A 20,168-nucleotide genomic window follows, 5' to 3' on the forward strand; every position below is an offset into this window, starting at 1 on the left:
CCACATTCTCTGATTGTTGAATAATTAAATTTTCTTAAACAATTTTAGTTATTTAATTTCTCAAAATGTAGAGGAAATAAAAGATACTGAATATAAGGCAATTTGCTGTTACTGATAGTGCCTAAAATAAAGTTTTAGAAACAAGGACCATCTTTATACTGATCGAAATGAACATTTTAGTTACTGGGAAAATGCTTCTCAGGAACAATCATATTTATAAAAATAATCATTGTATTGGAAGTTTAGGGGACATTAGTGTTGTAGTTTCATAACATCTAATAATTGAAAGAAATGTCATTTGATCCAACCACTTACCCAAAGAAGAAATCCCTTGCACAATATCTCTGTCAAGTGTCCATCTTTTTCCAATCCTCTCTCCCCAGTGGCAAGCAGTACATTACTTTCTCAGGCTGCCTACCCTTGAATAGCCTTTGGATGGTAGGCAGTTTTTGGTTGTGGTATTTGTTTGTTTGTCTATTTGTTGGTGGCCTTCTACCCTTCTTGGCTTTCATCTCAGTAGAGGTCCAAAGCCTGTTTCTCATAGCAGCCTTTAGGAAACTGCATCATGTAAATGCCAAGTCTTCTCTAAGTCATCCATACACAGGTCTTTAAGCTATTCCTCTAATTATATAGTTTCAAAGACTTTTATCACTTGGGTGAACACCCTCTGAATCTGAAAATGATTTTCATACCAGTTATGGTCTATATCACAGTGACTATAACAGCTGGAACATTATAAGTAGCATGAATATTCATGAATTGGGATGCCAAGCACATGACTCATTGAAATCTGGTTTGTGTGACCCTTGGACATTTCCACCTTCCTTGGACTAGATAAGGACCTTTGGAATGTCTGCTTGGGCAGTACAGACTGAACTATTTTAGCATATTTTGCCTCAGAGACAGTGAAAAGTTGTTTGGCCCTCCCTGTGGTGTAAATTATCACAACCTCCAAATTATTGGAGCCCTAATTAATTATATTTTACTCATCTTAATTTTTATATCATGAGCTTTAATTGTATATGTGTCCTTCAATTTTTCCTTTTTGGATTATTTGAATAACCCCAGACTATACAATCAATAACTCTAATAAACAAATAATCTGTAGTTTTTCTCAGTAGCTTTTAATCTATTTACCAAACACCAAAACTTAGAATAGGGACCAATAAAACATATCGGTCCGTCTTCAGTTGCATATGTAGATTTGGAGAAAGCATCAAATGTTTTACTTTTCAGACTTAAAATAGCTGTATTAGTTTTTTGTTTTTTTACAGAAGACTATTTCCTTTCTTTTTTTTTTAAAGAAGTGTTGTTTTTTTTTCCTTAAGATTTTATTTATTTGCCAGAGAGATACAGAGCACAAGCAGGGGGAGTGGCAGGCAGAGGGAGAAGCAGGCTCCCCGGTGAGCAGGGAGCCCAATGCGGGGCTCAATCCCAGGACCCTGGGATCATGACCTGAGTTGAAGGCAGTCGCTTAACCAACTGAGCCACCCAGGCATCCCAAGAAGATTATTTTCTAGGATTCTATAATGATATTAGTCCTTTCTCCATTGTGAAAAATGATCACAAAGATTTTTTTGCTTATTTTTTCCCTCAAGTCTTCAGCATTTTTATCCATTTTTCTTGCATACTACAGTATGTGTTACAAATGGAGGTTACTTTGAACTTACTCTGAAATTAATGAGAATTTAGAACAACTCAAAGTCAAATTTGAGAGCAGAAACCCAGTATCCTGCCCACCATCCAGAAATCTGGTTCTCTCCTATAACCCAGTTATTCTTTAAATAACACTGGGTCACCACCTAGGTCTTCCTCTGTCCCACAGTCTACTCTGCCATTATGGAAATAGAATGGGAAAGCAGGAAGTTTCTCTTTGACGTCAACATGTGTTCTCATGTCCAACAAGTTATTCTAAGCCAAAAGTTTCCTCCATTTTGGTTCTCATGTGATTATTCCTTCTTTTCAAAAATTATAGAAATTTGGAAAAGAATTGGGGCACCTGTCTGGCTCAGTCAGTTAAGTGGCCAACTCTTGATTTCAGCTCAGGTCATGATCTTAGGGTCCTGGGATTGAGTCCCAAGTCAGGCTCTGCACTCAGCAGGGAATCTGCTTGAGGATTCTCTCTCTCCCTCTCCCTTTGCCCCATCCCGTGCTCTCTCTCTGTCTCCAAAAGAAAAAAGAAAGAGAGACAGAAAGAAAGACAGAAAGACAGAAAGAAAGAAAGAAAGAGAGAGACAGACAGAAAGAAAGAACGAAAGAAAGAAAGGCATTAATTATATTTAAATTAAATATCTTTTTAAGTTCGCAGACATCAAAATGAGAAATGGCTGTAACTTGGGCGCCTGGGTGGCTCAGTTGGTTAAGCGACTGCCTTCGGCTCAGGTCATGATCCTGGAGTCCCGGGATCGAGTCCCACATCGGGCTTCCTGCTCAGCAGGGAGTCTGCTTCTCCCTCTGACCCTCTTCCCTCTCGTGCTTTCTGTCTTTCTCTCTCTAAGAAATAAATAAAATCTTTAAAAAAAAAAAAAAAAGAGAAATGGCTGTAACTTATATAGCATTTAATAGCCTTACCCATATTACTTTACTGCAGTGTTCCTGAGGTTTTTTGGTTGGTATTTGCATTTTTGTGCCAGAATCGATTATTTGATTCTCTCTACTGTCTTCTTGAATTATCTCATGATTTCTTCACATAATTACATATGAACATAATGCTAATGTTTGATCTCTGCCTATGGAACCAATTTAAATCCTTTTTTTGTTTGCTTATTTATTTATTTGAAACAGAGAGAGAGAGCACAAGCAGGGAGGAGGGTCAGAGGCAGAGGGAGCATCAGACTCCCCGCTGAGCAGGGAGCCTGATGTGGGGCTTGATCCCACGACCCCAGGATCATGATCTGAGCTGAAGGCAGCCAGACTGAGCCACCCAGGCGCCCCTGGAACCAGTTTTATAGAAATTCAGTGAAGACTCCAAGGGGACTGAATTTAGATCAGTGGACTAAATCTTTTCAAAATAAATTTTTCTTGAGCCTATTATCCTAGAATGTTATTCTAGGATATTATCCTAAAATGTTATTTTCCTAAAATGTTTTTGGGAAAGAAAAAAAGAAGCTAAGAAAACTTGTCAGGAAAATTTATTGACTTAATGCTACACTGAATATGCCCCCAGTATAAATGACTGGAAATCACAACCAGAGTTTAACCATTACTAATTTTATTTCTTTATTTTATTGTCCTATTTTATAAGATAGCAACTGAAGCTGTGGAAAATATTCGGACTATAGTGTCATTAACAAGAGAAAAAGCCTTTGAGCAAGCATATGAGGAGACACTTCAGATGCAGCACAGGTGATGGTAGATTCATACTGACTTCATTAACTATAGTTGTCCCTGTAAAGGCAGTCTTCCTGGATGACAACAGTGGTTTGCCTGCCAATTCATTTGCTCTGGAATCTTTCCTAATAATGGTATATCATAATTTTTCATATGACTTCACCAAGAGGAGACTAGAAAAAGCAATTGAAAACAGGCACAGGTAGAATATTTTAGTCCTCCCATGTTGCTATGAACTACTACTAACTGCACATGTTTATTATTTTCCTGAAACAAAATTGAGGAAAATAACATATTCAAGAAAGAAAATAAGATTGCTCAGTCTTTTATATTGAATTTCTAAAATAGTTCACATTTTAAAATGAATGTATATATGACAAATGTTATCACTCCTTTTAATTTTAAACTAGTCCTCCTTATCACATTTACTTAGTGATACTATTTGTATTACTTTAGCAGAGAGATAGCTTTATACTCTTTTACACTCATGCTTGTGGTTGGTACCACCCTTTAATTTCCACTACTTATTGTGCTAGTGAAAGGTTATGAGAGAAAATATTTCTAAATACTTCAAAACCAAATCTCTTTACCTCTTTCATTAGCTGTTCATTCACAGACCTTGTCCATTCATTTGGAAAATAGACAGACATTGCAACTTTGTTACAATGAACTATAGAGTATAGAACTATACAATCATTATATTGTCTGTTTTCTATATAATAATTCTCACTTTTAAAAACTCATATATTTTGTATATAACTTGTATATCCCTTAAGTAACATGTCTAGTCTTCTGTATTCATTACTCTACATTTATTAAAATGAACTTGCTATACCTTATGCGCCATTACTTAGTAAATTTTGTGCATTTCAGAAATACCTTGAAGAAAGCACAGATCTTTGGAAGCTGTTATGCATTCAGCCATGCTTTTGTATATTTTGCCTATGCAGTGGGGTTTCGATTTGGAGCCTATTTAATTCAAGCTGGACGAGTGACCCCAGAGGGCATGTTCGTGTAAGTTGTGCAAATATTTAAATCCTGCAAATGGGTTATGTACTTAAATTAACCAGAAAGATGCCTACTTTATACTTTATTGATCATTTAAATCACATATGTGGGAAATACATGCTAAGAAAGTTTTTAAATATTAATTTGTTATTTAATATCTCTAAGCGCAGTCTACCTGGTAAACTGATACTGACATAGTATCAGTAATCGGAGTAAAACTCACAGATGAATTTCTCCCTACTTCAGTTTACTAGAATGTGGGAATGTAGGGGCAAAACATGCCTTGTTGTCATCCATTCCTTCAAGAATTTGTAAGACATCATGGAACTCCCAGGGTGGAGATGGCATTATCAAATAAGACTGTTCATTTGTGAGGTTGTGTTCTTTGCTAAGCAAATTGCTTCAGAAGAAACACATATAAATGAGTACTTCCCTTTAGAAAAGTCACATTTGGAATTGATCATGGCATTCCAATGGCTGCCTCTTCTCAAGGCATTTGTTTGAGCATAGTTGCTTTACTTTCTAGAACACCTAACTTCAACTTCTGAAATTAGAAAAATTAATTTTGAATGTTAATTCTGAACTTCCTAAGACTCCCTAAGATGACAGAACGTTGCTAATCTGTATCATAAATGTCACTGCTAAATATTTAGAGCTAGAGAAATCTATACATTATTTGACTCCAAAAGTAATGTTATGTTTTTTTACAAGCCCACCAAAACACACATCAAAGCAAGGATCAGCCTCTTCGGAATACTGACTTGGGAGATTACACCTGTTCCAAACATGGTGTCATTTGGCAAAATATGTTGAGAACTCCCCTTTGGGGTTTGCCTCCCAAGACTCAGGCACAGTCTTTTGAATTCCTCAGTGATGGCACATAGTTGTACTTTGAGTATATGTATTCAATTTGAGGAAATGACTTAAAGTCATTTGAAGCCCAGGCACCTGGATGGCTCAGTCAGTTGAGCATCTACCTTCGGCTCAGGTCATGATCCTGGGGTCTTCGGAAATAGCCCCATGTTGGGCTCCCTGCTCAGCCGGGAGTCTGCTTCTCCTTCTCCCTCTGCCCCTCTCCCCCACTCGTGCTGACTCTTTCTCTTTGTCTGAGATAAACACATAAAATCCTTTTATTTTAAGTCATTAGAAGCCAAATAATTTCAGAATAACTTGCAATAATTTTGGTTTCTGTTCATGTGATTATGTATTTATTTATTTATCAAATATTAACTGAGTTCCCAGGAAGTTTTTTTGCTAAGCACTCCGAAGAAAATAGTCCACAGTTCACCAACCCAGTATTCCTGAATCTTACCTGACTATAAGTCCCCTTAGCAGTTTCCTGGAAGCAGATTTCCTTGTAAAATGGAATATCTGTATTTGAAATTTCAACAGAAATTGTAGGCTCCTTGTTCTGTGTTTTCCTACACTTTAAAACAGTTTGCAGTATTGCCTGAATGAATACATAAACCACAGTACGACATTTAGTATTGGGCTTCATTCTGATTACACAGACTAATTTACTTAGATTAACAAGAAGCCAAATGTAGAATCGCCTACAGTAATTTATTCAGCTCACCAGCCTGCACTAAATTAGCAAGTTTTTCCCTTGGTTCTCTGATACAGGCAATCACAAGCTTAAAAGTTGGTTGTATTCCAAAAGTTTGCAAGCCAAATGTTTGACTCAGAACATATTTTCCTCATTTTGCTCTGAACTTTCTGTAGCCGTCTTTAAATCCCTAGGGTCTCATTTCTTCAGGGTTACTGGTCTTTAGTATTAGTTGAAGGCTAGCCAATTAAATACATTCATACTAATGTAGGATGTCTAATGATTTTATCAGTTCTCACAGAAGAATTTTCATATTTAAAAACCATTGTAGGGGCGCCTAGGTGGCTCAGTCAGTTAAGTGTCCAACTTGGTTTCGGCTCAGGTCCTGATCTCATGGTTTGTGAGATGGAACCCTGCGTCGCATGGGGCTCTCCACTCAGCGGGAGTCTTCTTGGATATTCTCTCCCTCTGCCCCCTACTCCACTCGGGCTCTCTCTCTCTCTCTCTCAAATAAATTAATATTTTAAAAATAAATAAAAATACATTAAAAAACCCTGTTGTAAACCAAATTAATTTTTAATAGGTTTACCTGAAGGTAGTATAACAAAGCAGTCAAGAGAGAACCACCTTGGGGCACCTGAGTGGCTCAGTCGGTTAAGCATCTGACTCTTGATTTCGTGGTCTTGAGATCAAGCCCTGCACTGGGCTCCAGGCTGAGCATGGAGCCTGCTTAAGATTCTCTCTCCCATTGCCCCTCCCCACTCTCTCTCTCTCTCTCTCTCTCTCTCTCTCAAAAAAAAAAAAAAGAGAACCTCATCTTCCCATCACCAAACTCACCAGGCTACCCACATGGTCTATCATGCCTGCCATCTCTGTGGAAGAAGTAACTGTCCCTATTTATGATGAGTTCCAGCAGTTTCCAGCAATCCTCTCTTCACACTAGTTTTTCTGTCACTATTTTTTTGTTTTATAATCATCTGTCTTAAGAAAGAAATCTCTCCCATGACCCTAAGTCCCCTTCTACCTATTTTGAGTGGCTCTCTGCTCTCCTTTGCAGCAAAACAAATTCCAGAGTTGCCTATTTTTGTTCTCTACACCTTCTCATCTCCACAGTCTCTCCTAAATTCATTCCAGTCAAGCCTTGGTTCCCACCATGCCACTTGTTATCAGAGTCACCACTGTCCTCCATCTCACCCACCCAGACAGTTATCCACTGTTCATTCTCCCATCTACCTAATTTGACCTCTCAGCAACATTTGATACTCTCCTTCCTCAAACATTTTCTTCTCTAGGCTTTTCTTCCTTGTCATTGGCTCTTCCTCCTCTGTTTCCTTGACTGGCTCCTATTTTTCCTCAAAATCATGCTAATTACAGTCATGCTGGCAATTGACATCATTCTGTTTCATATAATAATCACTATAACAGCAAACCTGGATTGAGTCCTTACTCAATATTAGGGATTTGTCAGGTATTATCTGCTTAAGCCTCTCAACTACTATGTGCAATATGATTCCCAGTTTACAGATGGGGAAAATTAAGACTCAAACCTCAGGGCGCCTGTCTGGCTCAGTTGGAAGAGCATGCAACTCTTGACCTTAGGATTGTGAGTTTGAGCCCCATGTGGGTGTAGAGATTACTTAAATAAAAACTTAAAAACAAAAATAAAAAAGATTAAAGATGCAAGTTTCCTAACTTGCTCTCATAGTCACAATTCAAGATGCCAGAGGCTTTGTTAAAGCAGGCTTCTTTTATTATTATTGTCATTATGATTATTGTTATTACTAATTTTATAGAAAACGTTCACAGATCTTCTGTAAATTTTTTTTTTAATTCTTTCTTAGTTTTCCAACATGTGAATACCCAGAGATGGGCTGATTCTTAACATAAATAGAACAAGCAACTTGCTTAATGTTATTTTATGACCCCAAAAATATAGGGGAATCAAAAGGCTCCAATACAAAAACTCCGCCTACTAATCTACCATATATCCTGAATCTCTTTTCATTAAATTCATTAAAATGGGTCATTTCTGTAGACATAAGCATTTTTAGCTATCAGAACATATGTAGGACTATTAATATAAGGGCAGTGGTTAATGAACAGTATCACATTGGTATTTCCCAGTACCCTGCGGAAAGAAAGAAATAGGGAGCTATCTGAGCTAGAGACTCACTGTGGCCCCCACCTACCATGAATGTGTTACAATTGTCCTTTGGACACACTCAATTATACCTGGCCTAGTAGACTCTGTGCCTTCCAGAATCTAGGGTGAGCTAGAGACTCACTGTGGCCCCCAACTACCATGAATGTGTTACAGTTGTCCTTTGGACACACTCAATTATACCTGGCCTAGTAGACTCTGTGCCTTCCAGAATCTAGGGTGACAGACAGTTTTCTATCTAATCAACTAATTGAATGGAAGGAGTTTACAAAGAAAACTTCCTCCTATTAGAACCCTCCTTAGGTAAAAAGAACTTTGTGCTGTTCTCTAATCAGTGGTTTCCCAACTCAACAATCAAGGAGCTGGTTAAAAGCGCAGATACCCAGGTCTCACCTCACAAACTTAACCCAGAGATTTGTAGATTTGATATAGGGCCAGGAACCTACATTTTAACAAACATCCAGATTATTCTGAAGCACAGAATCTGAGGATCACACTTTAAGAAATATGAGCATAGGAACTAAATGCCAGGCTGTTTTCCATACCTGCTTAAAACCTTAGGGTTTTCTTTTGGCCACTACCAGAAACTTTCCTAGAATTATATAAAAATTGGTAAAGTCATATTTTAATTTATTATTTAAAAAATAGATGTTTTATTCATCCAATAAATGTGAACATACTTTCATGATTTATAGCTACAGGAATGGGTAAGCTGTCTCTGTCAGAAATGACAGTGTGCCTTGGGAAAGGAAAATGCACAATTTTAACAGCAGAATCCTTTGATGTACTCATAATGTTAGTTTATCAGCAAGGCTACTATCAGCCTTAGCTTTTTCCTCTTAAAAAAAAAAAAAAAGACAACATACATTTCTAATGGTAGAAGCTGTCTTCATCCATCTCTGTTACTATAGAAGTTTCCCTGAGATAAGCATTTTAAAAAGGTGATAACATTTTCATTCTGCTGGCTTGCAACACTGAGTAGGCATTTAGAAAATCTCTTATTTAGGTTTTCACACACCTATGTATAGTAAAACTCTCCCCACCTCCCCCACCTCTGTTAGCCCTGGCAAAACTTTCGATGTACACTATGAATGTACAGATTTTGAAAAATACAAAATAAGTTTATTTTCTCCTGTCTGATTTTCCATTAGCATCTTTAGGTTAGATTCTAGCTGACTTGCCTTTTACAATTTAGGTCAGAAACCAGTAGGTGTCCAAGCAGAGGTTTTTGTAACTTTCCATACCTCTACTTCAGAACTTCCCTCTATCTTTATTTCTTCCTTCTTTGCTAGACATATTAGCAGGAAGCAGATAGGTAAGAAAGAATCAGGCACAGCAGCCTTCAGTACAGTAATAATAAAAGCCACAACTTTGAAAACTTGCTGAGAAGCAGAACCAGGCATTTCATATGTGGTGGCCTAGTCCTCCAGAATTCCAAATAAAGTTCTTGACAAGAAATCCTTTGGACTCTGAATAGTAAATGTGGTTATTGGCCATATAATAATCAGCATAATGGGTTTTCAGTGATTATTAATAGTTGGTTGAGGCCTTGAAATACTAAGGGATGGAAGGAGACAAGCTAGGCCTCCACCACCATCTTTGCTCTGGTAGGCCAAGCAGCCATGGAAGAACTGTGTGTGTTGTCATTATAATTGGTAGAGCAGCCTTAAGTAGCCAAAACAAGGAAAACAGGAAAGTCTTCTTTCAGTGTTCACTGCCGTGGCAGCCACCCAACTTGTACCCAGCTCTTCCTCAGGGATTATCCAGAAGAGAAGAAGACAAGATAAGGAGAGTAGATAGAGGGATCAACCACTGAAGGAATCTAAAGGAGACAAATCAAGGCAGATTGGATTATTGAGGGCCTTCTGAAGATTCTAAAATGGGAAACAAAGTGGTAACAAGCCCCAACATGCAGGGAGAGATAGTTCAAACCAACTTTCCACTGGAAGGAACACCATGTAAGGGAAAGTACAGTGAACAAGGGGGTTCAGGTCCCAGCCCTACCTGTTTATAACCGTGTGATCCTGGACAAATGCTTAATTTCTCAGAGCTCGAGTCTCCCCGTTTGTTAAGAAGGGATAAGACTTCCTGCCTTACTTATCTCCTAGGTGATCAAGTGGCATCATATATATGAAAACATTCTCTCAAACCCAAAGTACCAAATAAAATTTGTGTATTTTCTCTCTTCCATGTGTTGAGGAAAGGATTTAGGGTGGGAAGAAAAGAATCTTTGGAGTGTTACATGGATGTTAGGGGAAAAGAGCATGAGTATGGGTATAATTATAATGGCCACCTCTGTGAGGAAAAATACTCTGCTTTCTAGTCAAAAAGAAAAAAATTACTGAGTGTGGGCTTCAGAAGTTGTGATTTGACCTGGTGGGCTGATGTATCTCTATAGAAGTATGAAAGCTTATTTGCCAACAAAAAGTGTCCCATTAACTTTCAGTTCTGAGAGTAATAACAACTTGAACACTTTATATTATAAATGTATTTAATTCTCACAACAATGCTGTAAAATGTAGATAGACCTATTATCTCCTGTTTGCCAATAAGGAAACAGGAGCACAGAACATGCCCCAAGTTCACACAGGTAGTAAATAAACAGTGGAGTTTGGATATAGTCTTAGTGGTCTGGCTTCAGAGCCTAGGCTTTAACCCCCCAGTATACTTACTCTTAGAGTAAGTCACCAAAGGTTTACAAACTGGGTATGGAAGCAAGATTAAGGGGAGACAAATAGATTTGAACCAATAAACTATCCAGGGTATTCCTGTTTGGATCAGCTGTGTTAAAATTAGGATTATTCATTTCTGTGTTTTGTGTTGTTTCTAGACAAAGAATCTTTGTAAAATTCCAATTTGATTTTAGCAGCAGTGATAGGCAAGGGGATTTTTCCCCCATTGCTTGGACATGCTTGAAAGAATCACTGTAGTGAGGATGCAATGATAATGGCCCCATGAGCCCATGGGGAACCCATAAAACTAGGGAAAAAGAAGCCCAGCACCTGAAAATCCTTTCTAAGACCTCTTACTGCTCAATATTCTCCCTCAACCCTGGCCAACCCACAAAGTTGAAGTACTGTTTGTTGTGCAATAAATAGCTTTTGAATAAAGTTGAATCACAATTTAGTTCATTCTAGCTAATTGGGCCAGAGTCAGCTAGGGCACATTCTGTAGCAGACCAGCATTGGCCTATGTTTATATAGAACCCACCTGGGAAAAAACATATAAAAGATTAATGTCCTGACTCAACCCCCAGATAGTTCCTTCACCACAAAATTAGGCTCCTTAGTATAATCCTCATTAACATCAACCCCCATCTGGACTTACCTTCCCTTCAATACATAACACAATAAAGACAGCATTGGGGCTTTTAGTTGATACTCTCCCTTCTCTACTGAAACTTTTCTTCCTCTAATGTGCATCCTTCAGGTCATTTATCTCTCACAGATACAAGTTCTTTTTTTTTTTTTTTAAGATTTATTTATTTATTTGAGAGAGAGAGAATGAGAGAGAGAGAGTACATGAGAGGGGGGAGGGTCAGAGGGAGAAGCAGGCTCCCTTACTGAGCAGGGAGCCCGATGTGGGACTCGATCCCGGGACTCTGGGATCATGACCTGAGCCGAAGGCAGTCGCTTAACCAACTGAGCCACCCAGGCACCCCACAGATACAAGTTCTAAATGGAAGGCCCTTCTCCCCTTCTCAGTAAACTTCCGTTTTAAGAGAAGGACATTTTAACAGGGGCATCTGGGTGGCTCAGTCAGGTGAGCATCCAAATCCTGATTTCGGCTCAGGTCATGATCTCAGGGTCGTGGGATCGAGGTCTGAGTTGGGCTCCATGCTGAGCACAGAGTTGGCTTGGGATTCTCTCTCTCCTCTCCCCCTGCTTGCTCTCTCTCGCTCTCTCTGAAATAAATAAAATCTTTTTTTTTTTTTAAAGAGGGACCTAACAAAGACATTGACCTCTGTATATTTATCCTTAATGCTTAAACTGAATTTTGTTGTGGGAATTTTAGGACAGGTAGGTATTTTGGCATGTCTGAAATCAGAGGAGGAAGGATGTTCTCTGTTGTTCTGAGAAGCCTCTATCCCTGTGGGACTAGAATCCAGGTCTCCTGACTCATAATCCAATGATCTTCCTATCTCACCTGCTGACTTTTGGATCAGACTGAGGCTTAAGTCTGATTCAGTCAGATTTTTCCCTTGCATTAAAACAACAACAACAACAACAACAACAACAAAAACTCTGATGTGTTACCTAAACTCAGTAATCACTTCTGATATTTATAACTGGATATTGAGTATTTTGAATGGCATTTTGAGCTTTAAACAATTTCCATATACATTAGTACTAAAAATGCCTTGACATCACAGAACTAATGGCTACAATAAGCGTCAGACATCCAAGTAAAGTGGTTTTTATATTTTATATTGTGCTTGACCTTTGAAAAGACAACAAGAGGGCGCCTGGGTGGCTCAGTTGGTTAGGCGGCTGCCTTCGGATCAGGTCATGATCCTGGAGTCCCGGGATCGAGTTCCACGTCAGGCTCCCTGCTCGGCAGGGAGTCTGCTTCTCCCTCTGACCCTCTTCCCTCTCGTGCTATCTCTCATTCTCTCTCTCTCAAATAAATAAATGAAATCTTAAAAAAAAAAAAGACAACAGGATTCAGGATCTGAGGTTTAGGTCATTGAAGAGATTGCATCAACATCCACCCATTGGTAGGTTCCATCTCCAGAGAAATTCACAAGGAGACCAGAACATGTTTACCTTGCTGTGATCCAGCACGGCAAATAAGAAACTGGGTTCTGTGATCTTTTTACTTGCCAGGGGAGAGGGGTAGGGGGATGGGCAAAATAGGTAAAGGGAACTATGAGATACAAACTTCCAGTTATAAAATAAGTAAGCCACAAGGATATAAAGTACAACACTGGAAATATAGTCAATAATATTACAGTAACTTTATATGGTGACAGATGTAACTAGACTTACTGTGGTGATCATTTTATAATATATAAAAAATGTTGAATCACTATGCTGTACCCCTAAAACTAATGTAATATTGTATGTCAATTATAGTTCAATGATAAATAAACAAATATTGCCACTGGAACTTGTACAGTCTTAGCTGAATTATACTTTCAGTTCTGCTATGGATTATACATTTTTTTATTCTATTAAAATGTTTCCATGGCTAAAATGAAAATGAGAGAAAAATATTTGACCATGGCCACATGATATGCCACATATCTGTGAATATCTGCATGCTTTCAGACATCATTTGCATACTTACTATTTTATAATTAAAACATGTTTTGAAACAGATCATAATCTGTATAGCAAACCTAAAAGATCTAAGCTCTTCTTCCAGGCTTGCTAAGGTATGTTTTAGTCAGATTTTTTGAGGACCTTAACAAAGTACAATCTCCACGCTTTGCTCTCTTTAAGGCATGTAGCACTTCAGGCAGATAACAAATCATCTGGCATCAACTGTCTGTTCTAACTACATTATATGCAAAAAAAGAAGGAAAAATATCCATTCATATCTCCTGTGTAAATTCAGATCTCACTACTAGAGACTCATTCTTCCCATTGTCAGTTGAATTCTCTGTCAAATCTCCAAGCGAGTGAGCCTTATATCAAGGTGGCTAAGAAGTTTTATATTCACTAGTTTAGTGCCTTTGATCTTTGTCTCTAATTGGAAGAGAAACTTTTAAGATTACCTGAGCTCCAAAGGTTATTTTGGTATACAACGCTAGGGATGATCACTGTGTGGTAGAAAATTACAAAAGAGATATCACTGGGGCACCTGTGTTGGTTAAGTGTCTGACTCTTGGTTTTGGCTCTGGTCATGATGTCGGGGTCATGGGATCGAGCCCCATGTCAGACTCCGTACTCACTGGGGAATCTGCTTGAGATTTCTCTCCCTCACTCTCTCCCTCTGCCCTTCCCCCTACTTGTGCACTCTCTCTCTCTCTCTCTCTTTCTGTCTCCCTCTCTCTCTTTCTAAAATAAATAAATTTACTAAAAACAAACAAACAAAAAAGATACCATTGTTGGGGCTTCAACATTAGTGGTGTTTCTTTATTTATATTCCTGTGCCTGCTTTTTCAGGGTTCTATTTTTTTACTTTTTTAGAGTTCTATTGTTTGAAAATGGACCTAAGATTCAAATGCTTTATCTTTTGATAGAGTTTTTACTGCAATTGCTTATGGAGCTATGGCCATTGGAGAAACACTTGTTTTGGCACCTGAATATTCGAGAGCCAAATCTGGGGCTGCACATCTGTTTGCTTTGCTGGAAAAGAAACCAACTATAGACAGCTATAGTCAAGAAGGGAAAAAACCAGTAAGCACAAATATGATTTTAAATGTCCACATTATTAATTATACACATGAATGCTTTCTATATAGAGACTTAAATGAAGGTATTATTTGATAACTTTGCAAAAGATAGTGCTCTAAAGAATTAAAAACTTGTATAAAATAACTGTTATGGCTACAGAGAAAGGGGATCTTGTCTTAAGCAAATTTTCACCTCTACTACTAAAACATATACATATTTTATCTTAAAAAATATACTTCTAGCTTATTTGCCTGACGCCTTGAGAATGTTCTTGAACAAAGAATTGATTTATATATTTAATTTTATTTAGACAGCTGAAGCTTTGGCTGGATGTATTGGATGAAGTCTTGGATGAAGATTTGCATTAGAGTTAATTCATTTTTTTCTCTGATAATTCATACAAAGTGAATAATGCCTGCTGTTTCGATACCATATTTTATGGGAAAATATATCTGCAATAAGAAGAGGGAAAAAAAGGAACTATATTTATTAAATTCACAATACACAGACACACATATTTAACCACAAACTCTAAAAGACCATGAATATTAAAAGAGAAATAATAGTGAGATTGTATAATTTCAAAACAAGCCTCTTAATAGTATCTTATACATTAAATATATATTCAATTTTAAGACTTATCAAGACAGTTTAAATTTAAAAGTAAGAATAGCCATTAGGTATATATTTAGAAGAAATTTTTCATTAAAATTATTTCCCCATATAATTAAAATTATATCCCCCAAAATTATCATTTCTTTCTTTTGACAACAGAGTATCATTATCAAACATTTTTTGATGCTCTTGTCCTCCACCTACCCCTGCCTGCTGCCTGTATGCTGGGTTCAGAATATGCTGAGCATGACTATTAAACCAGACTATTTCAAATGAAATTGAATGAGGGCAAGCAAACATGAAGTTCAAAAGAATCCATTTTAACAGTAGATTTATATGTATGATAGCTTAAAATTGTATATTATCCCTAAAGCTGCCTAATTATTAAAAGGAATGCCAGCCCTTAGTTACAGAAATAAAAAGATCTTGAAATTCTCAAAATAAAATGCTCAACGATACATCATAGTCAAAATAAGATTTCATATTTGTCTTTTAGAAAGTAAAGGATATAGAAAACTTTTCTTTAATCTTACGATTTAGATGTATAATAACATTGCTACTCATTTCTCTCAGAACATTACAGTAAAGGGATTGAGTATCTCATAGATAAATGTCTTCATAGAACTACATTACATGGCATGGAATATGGAAATGTTTCTTATAAAGACTATAAAATTAATTTATTTAATATACAAATACTTCTAAATATCACTCCCTGTGCTTTTAAAAATTAAAATCTGGGAAAGCAAAACTGGCAAATGTTGATAATTTTTGCAGCTGGGAGATAATCCATTACATTTTTCTCTCTCTGCTTTTGTAGATGTTTGAAATTTTCCATAATAAAATGTTTAAAATAGGGTTGCCTGGGTGGCTCAGTCGGTTAAGTGTCTGCCTTTGGCTCAGGTCGTGATCTTGATGTCCTGGAATTGAGCCCCAAGTCAGTCTCCCTGCTCAGTGGGGAGTCTCCTTCTCCCTCTGCCCCTCCCCCTGCTCGAGCTCTCTCTTTCTCTTTCAAAAAAATAAGTAATCTTGTAAAAAAATGTTTAAAATAGTAAGAATAAATTTTAAAATGTATTAAAGTCTAGTAGTGTAAAATCTCTCTATGCCTTTTCCAAAGGCACAGAGCGTACACAAAAATAATGCACTCTTCATTATTCTGTAGTTTCCGGGTTGATTTTGTTAAACATTTTTGCATAAATAATATTCATTTCAGGGAAAAGCAGAAAGCACTGAATAAGCTAAAAATAAGCTACTACAGCACTTAACATTTTGGCATATATCCTAACATTTCTTTCTTTTGACAACAGAGTATCATTATCAAACATTTTTTGATGCTCTTGTCCTCCACCTACCCCTGCCTGCTGCCTGTATGCTGGGTTCAGAATATGCTGAGCATGACTATTAAACCAGACTATTTCAAATGAAATTGAATGAGGGCAAGCAAACATGAAGTTCAAAAGAATCCAAAATCTTAGAACCAAATATATAAAGGGAAAGTTAATCATTTAGTGATAGGTCTGGAAAGTCTTTTGTAAACATCCCTAGTATATATTAAGTATTGGTTTACAAATTATCAAAAGAGATTGAAGCATAGAGAGAAAAATAAACTTTTAGGCATCACTGCCAAATAATGATCAATTGAAAACAAAGATAAGCCCAAATTCAAAGCATAATATATATTAACTGTAAAACATGGTCCAACTTAGAAAAATAACATTTATACATATAGTTTATGAGGACCCCAGCTATTCCGAATTAAGCAATAAAGGTCTGTAAAAGACAAACTAAATTTTTAAAGATATATACAATTATTCAGAACATTTGGTCAAACAGCTAGTCTGCAGATTAGACTATGTCTAGGTAGTGAAACCAAAGGAAACAAGTGCTTTTTAGGAAGTTGGTGAAGTCCAGTGATGGAGACAAGAAGTACAGATGTAAAAATCTAAACAAAAGTGACAGAAATGATCATGCAGTCAACAGCTCTATAGAGAGGAATACTGTTTAAAATAAAATGGTTGTGGAAATACGCATAATTTTCAGGAAACACTCAGCCAATGTGCTATAATGTGTTACAATCTTTTAAGTTATCATTCTAAACCCTGCCAACTTTCTTTCGCAGGATACATGTGAAGGGAATATAGAGTTTCGAGAGGTCTCTTTTTTCTATCCATGTCGCCAGGATGTTCTCATCCTTTGTGGCTTATCCCTCAGTATTGAGAAAGGGAAGACAGTAGCATTTGTTGGGAGCAGTGGCTGTGGAAAAAGCACTTCTATCCAACTTCTGCAGAGATTTTATGACCCTGTGCAAGGACAAGTGGTAAGACTGATTTTAAGTACTGCTTATCTAGGGTTTAGTGGTGCTATTCTTAAACATTCCCTTGGGCTTAATCATCCTTACCGGTTTGAATAGGGCAAACACTGCAGTAGTTTAAAAAAAAAAAAAAAAAAACTCTCTCCCTTAACTAAGCGGACAAGCAAACCAATAACAAAAATGATGGATAGGGCTTTGAGGCTAAATACAAAATACAAAGACTCAAAGATTCTTCAGTCATGATGGTGACAGAAATTTTGATCTTAAATTGAAGACAACACAAACAAATGGAAAGATATGCCATGCTCATCAATTGGAAGAACAAATATTGTTAAAATGTCTGTACTACCCAAAACAATCTATGGATTTAATGCAATGTCTATCAAAATACCAACAGCATTTTCCACAAAGCTGTTAAAACAATCCTAAAATTTGTATGGAACCACAAAAGACCCCAAATAGCCCAAACAATCTTTAAAAAAAAAGAAGAGCAAAGCTGGAGGCATCACAATTCCAGACCTCAAGTTATATTACAAAGTTGTAGTAATCAAAACAGTATGGTACTGGCACAAAAACAGACGCATAGATCAATGGAACATAATACAGAGTCCAGAAATAAAGCCACACCTTTGACAAAAGAATATAGAATAGGGAAAAGACAGTCCCTTCAATAAATGTGCTAGGAAAACTGGACAGTTACATGCAAAAGGATGAAACTGGACCACTTTCTAACATACATAAAACAACTCAAAGTAGATTACCTGCATGTGAGACCTAAAACTACAACAGTCCTAGAAGAGAACAGAGGCAGTAATTTCTCTGACATTGGCTATAGCCAACATTTTTCTAAATATATCATCTAAGGCAAGGGAAATGAAAGCAAAAATAAACTCTTGGGACTACATCAAAATAAGCTTTTGCACAGTGAAGGAAAACAACAAAATAAAAAGGCAGCCTACTGAATGGGAGAAGATATTTGCAAATGATATCTCCAGTAAAGGGTTAATGTCCAAAATATATAAAGAACTTCTACAACTCGATACCAAAAAGAAAAAAAAAAAAATCCAGTTTAAAAATGGGCAGAGGACCTGAAGAGATATTTTTCCAAAGACATACAGATAGCCAACAACACATAAAAAGGTGGTCAACATCACTAGTCATCAGGGAAATGTAAATTAAAACCACAATGAGATATCACCTTATACCTGTCAGAATGACTAGAATCAAAAAGATAAAAAATAACAGATGTTGGCAAGAATGTGGAGGAAAATGAACCCTCATGCACTGTTGGTAGGGATGTAAATTGATATAGCCACTGTGGAAAAGAATATGAAGGTCCCTCAAAAAATTATAAATAGAAATACCATATGATCCAATAATTCCACTACGGGATATTTACCCAAAGAAAATGAAAACACTAATTTGAAAAGATATGTGCACCACTGTGTTTATTGCAGCATTATTTATAATACCAAGATATGGAAGCAAACTAAGTGTCCATTGATAGACAAATGGATAAGGAAGACGTGATATATATATATATATATATATATATATATATATATATATGCAATGGAATATAACTCAGCCATAAAAAAAGATGAGATCTTGCTATTTGTGACAACATGGATGGACCTAGAGCGTATTATGTTAAGTGAAGTAAGTCAGACTGAGAAAGACAAATACCACATGATTTCACTCATATATGAAATCTAAAAAACAAAACAAATGAATAAACAAATAAACTAGCAGAATTAGACCTATAAACACAGAGGAACAAACAGATAGTAGCCAGAGGGAAGGAGGGGGATGGGTAGAATGGATGAAGCGGGGTACGTGGGAGATAGAGGCTTCCAGTTATGGAATGAATAAGTCACAAGAATAAAGGGCACAACGTAGGAAATATGGCCGGTAATACTGTACTAGCCTTGAATGGTGACAGATGGTAGCTACACTTGTGGTGAGCACGGCATAATGTATAGAGAAGTGGAATCACTATATTGCACACCTGAAACTAATGTGACATTGGGTGTCAACTAGACTCAAATTTTTTTAAAAATTTAAAAAAATTAAAAGTCTACAAATGAGAAATTTTAAGAAAAAAAGAAATTTGATCTTACAAGATACGGAATTCTTGTAGAGGAAGGTTCCGATATCTGTATCTAGGCTCTTTCTTTATCCTCTTGGTTTAAGACAGAGATCAATGTCCTCTGCCGCCCTGATTCAGGCTTCCTACTACTCCCACTGGCCTTCTCCGCCCACCAATTCTCAAACTTTTAAGCATGGTTAGGGCTTACCTAAATCAGCTCCGTTAAGTCCTGCATCCTGATCTCAGAAAAGATGCAGCCTCTTTCTCCTTAGAATCCCAGTGACTTTTTCTCACCTGGCACCTTTCTTACTCTTCCTTACATTCAGGTTTTCAATATCCTCTCCCCCCAACCAGCACCATATCACATACACACACACACACGCCATCCTGTTCTGCCTCCTCCTCCCCACAAAAAATCCTAAGCCCCTAAAAGTCAAAGACTGTCATATTCATCCTCATTCTCCTGCAGTTTACAGGGTGGTTTTTTTTTCCCCCATCACAGATTCTCAATGACTATTTGCAAAACAAAATGGTCCAGAATAGCTCCCTTGTTACCAGTGGTAACACTGAGTTAACACTTAGTCCAAAATTAGGTAACAGTCATCTATTTGCACATAACATAGCACATCCCTCCTTTAAACCTTCCAATGATTTCCTACCACAGTTAGAATAAAACAGAGTCCATTCCATCAATCATGGTCCTTCATGATCTGGTTCCTGCCTCTCTCTCCAAACTCCCCACCTTAGATACCGTGTGTTGTCTCACT

At 37.1% G+C, this 20,168-nt stretch overlaps 1 protein-coding gene across 5 annotated transcripts in view; it reads left to right on the forward strand.

The window, feature by feature from the left end:
• ABCB5 (ATP binding cassette subfamily B member 5) overlaps positions 1 to 20,168 on the forward strand; it is a 116,336-nt gene that overhangs the window by 87,778 nt on the left and 8,390 nt on the right. For 4 of the 5 annotated variants that reach the window (XM_027573670.2, XM_027573665.2, XM_027573667.2 and 1 more), the window contains 4 exons: positions 3,245 to 3,345; positions 4,204 to 4,344; positions 14,233 to 14,389; positions 17,121 to 17,318. In XM_027573670.2, coding sequence (XP_027429471.2) covers positions 3,245 to 3,345; positions 4,204 to 4,344; positions 14,233 to 14,389; positions 17,121 to 17,318 — 597 coding nt within the window. The remainder of the gene's footprint in view (positions 1 to 3,244; positions 3,346 to 4,203; positions 4,345 to 14,232; positions 14,390 to 17,120; positions 17,319 to 20,168) is intronic. The other variant, XM_027573666.2, reaches the window with a different exon arrangement.

The sequence above is a fragment of the Zalophus californianus genome, chromosome 12 (assembly GCF_009762305.2).
Source record: "Zalophus californianus isolate mZalCal1 chromosome 12, mZalCal1.pri.v2, whole genome shotgun sequence".
In the NCBI taxonomy this organism is placed as follows: domain Eukaryota; kingdom Metazoa; phylum Chordata; class Mammalia; order Carnivora; family Otariidae; genus Zalophus; species Zalophus californianus.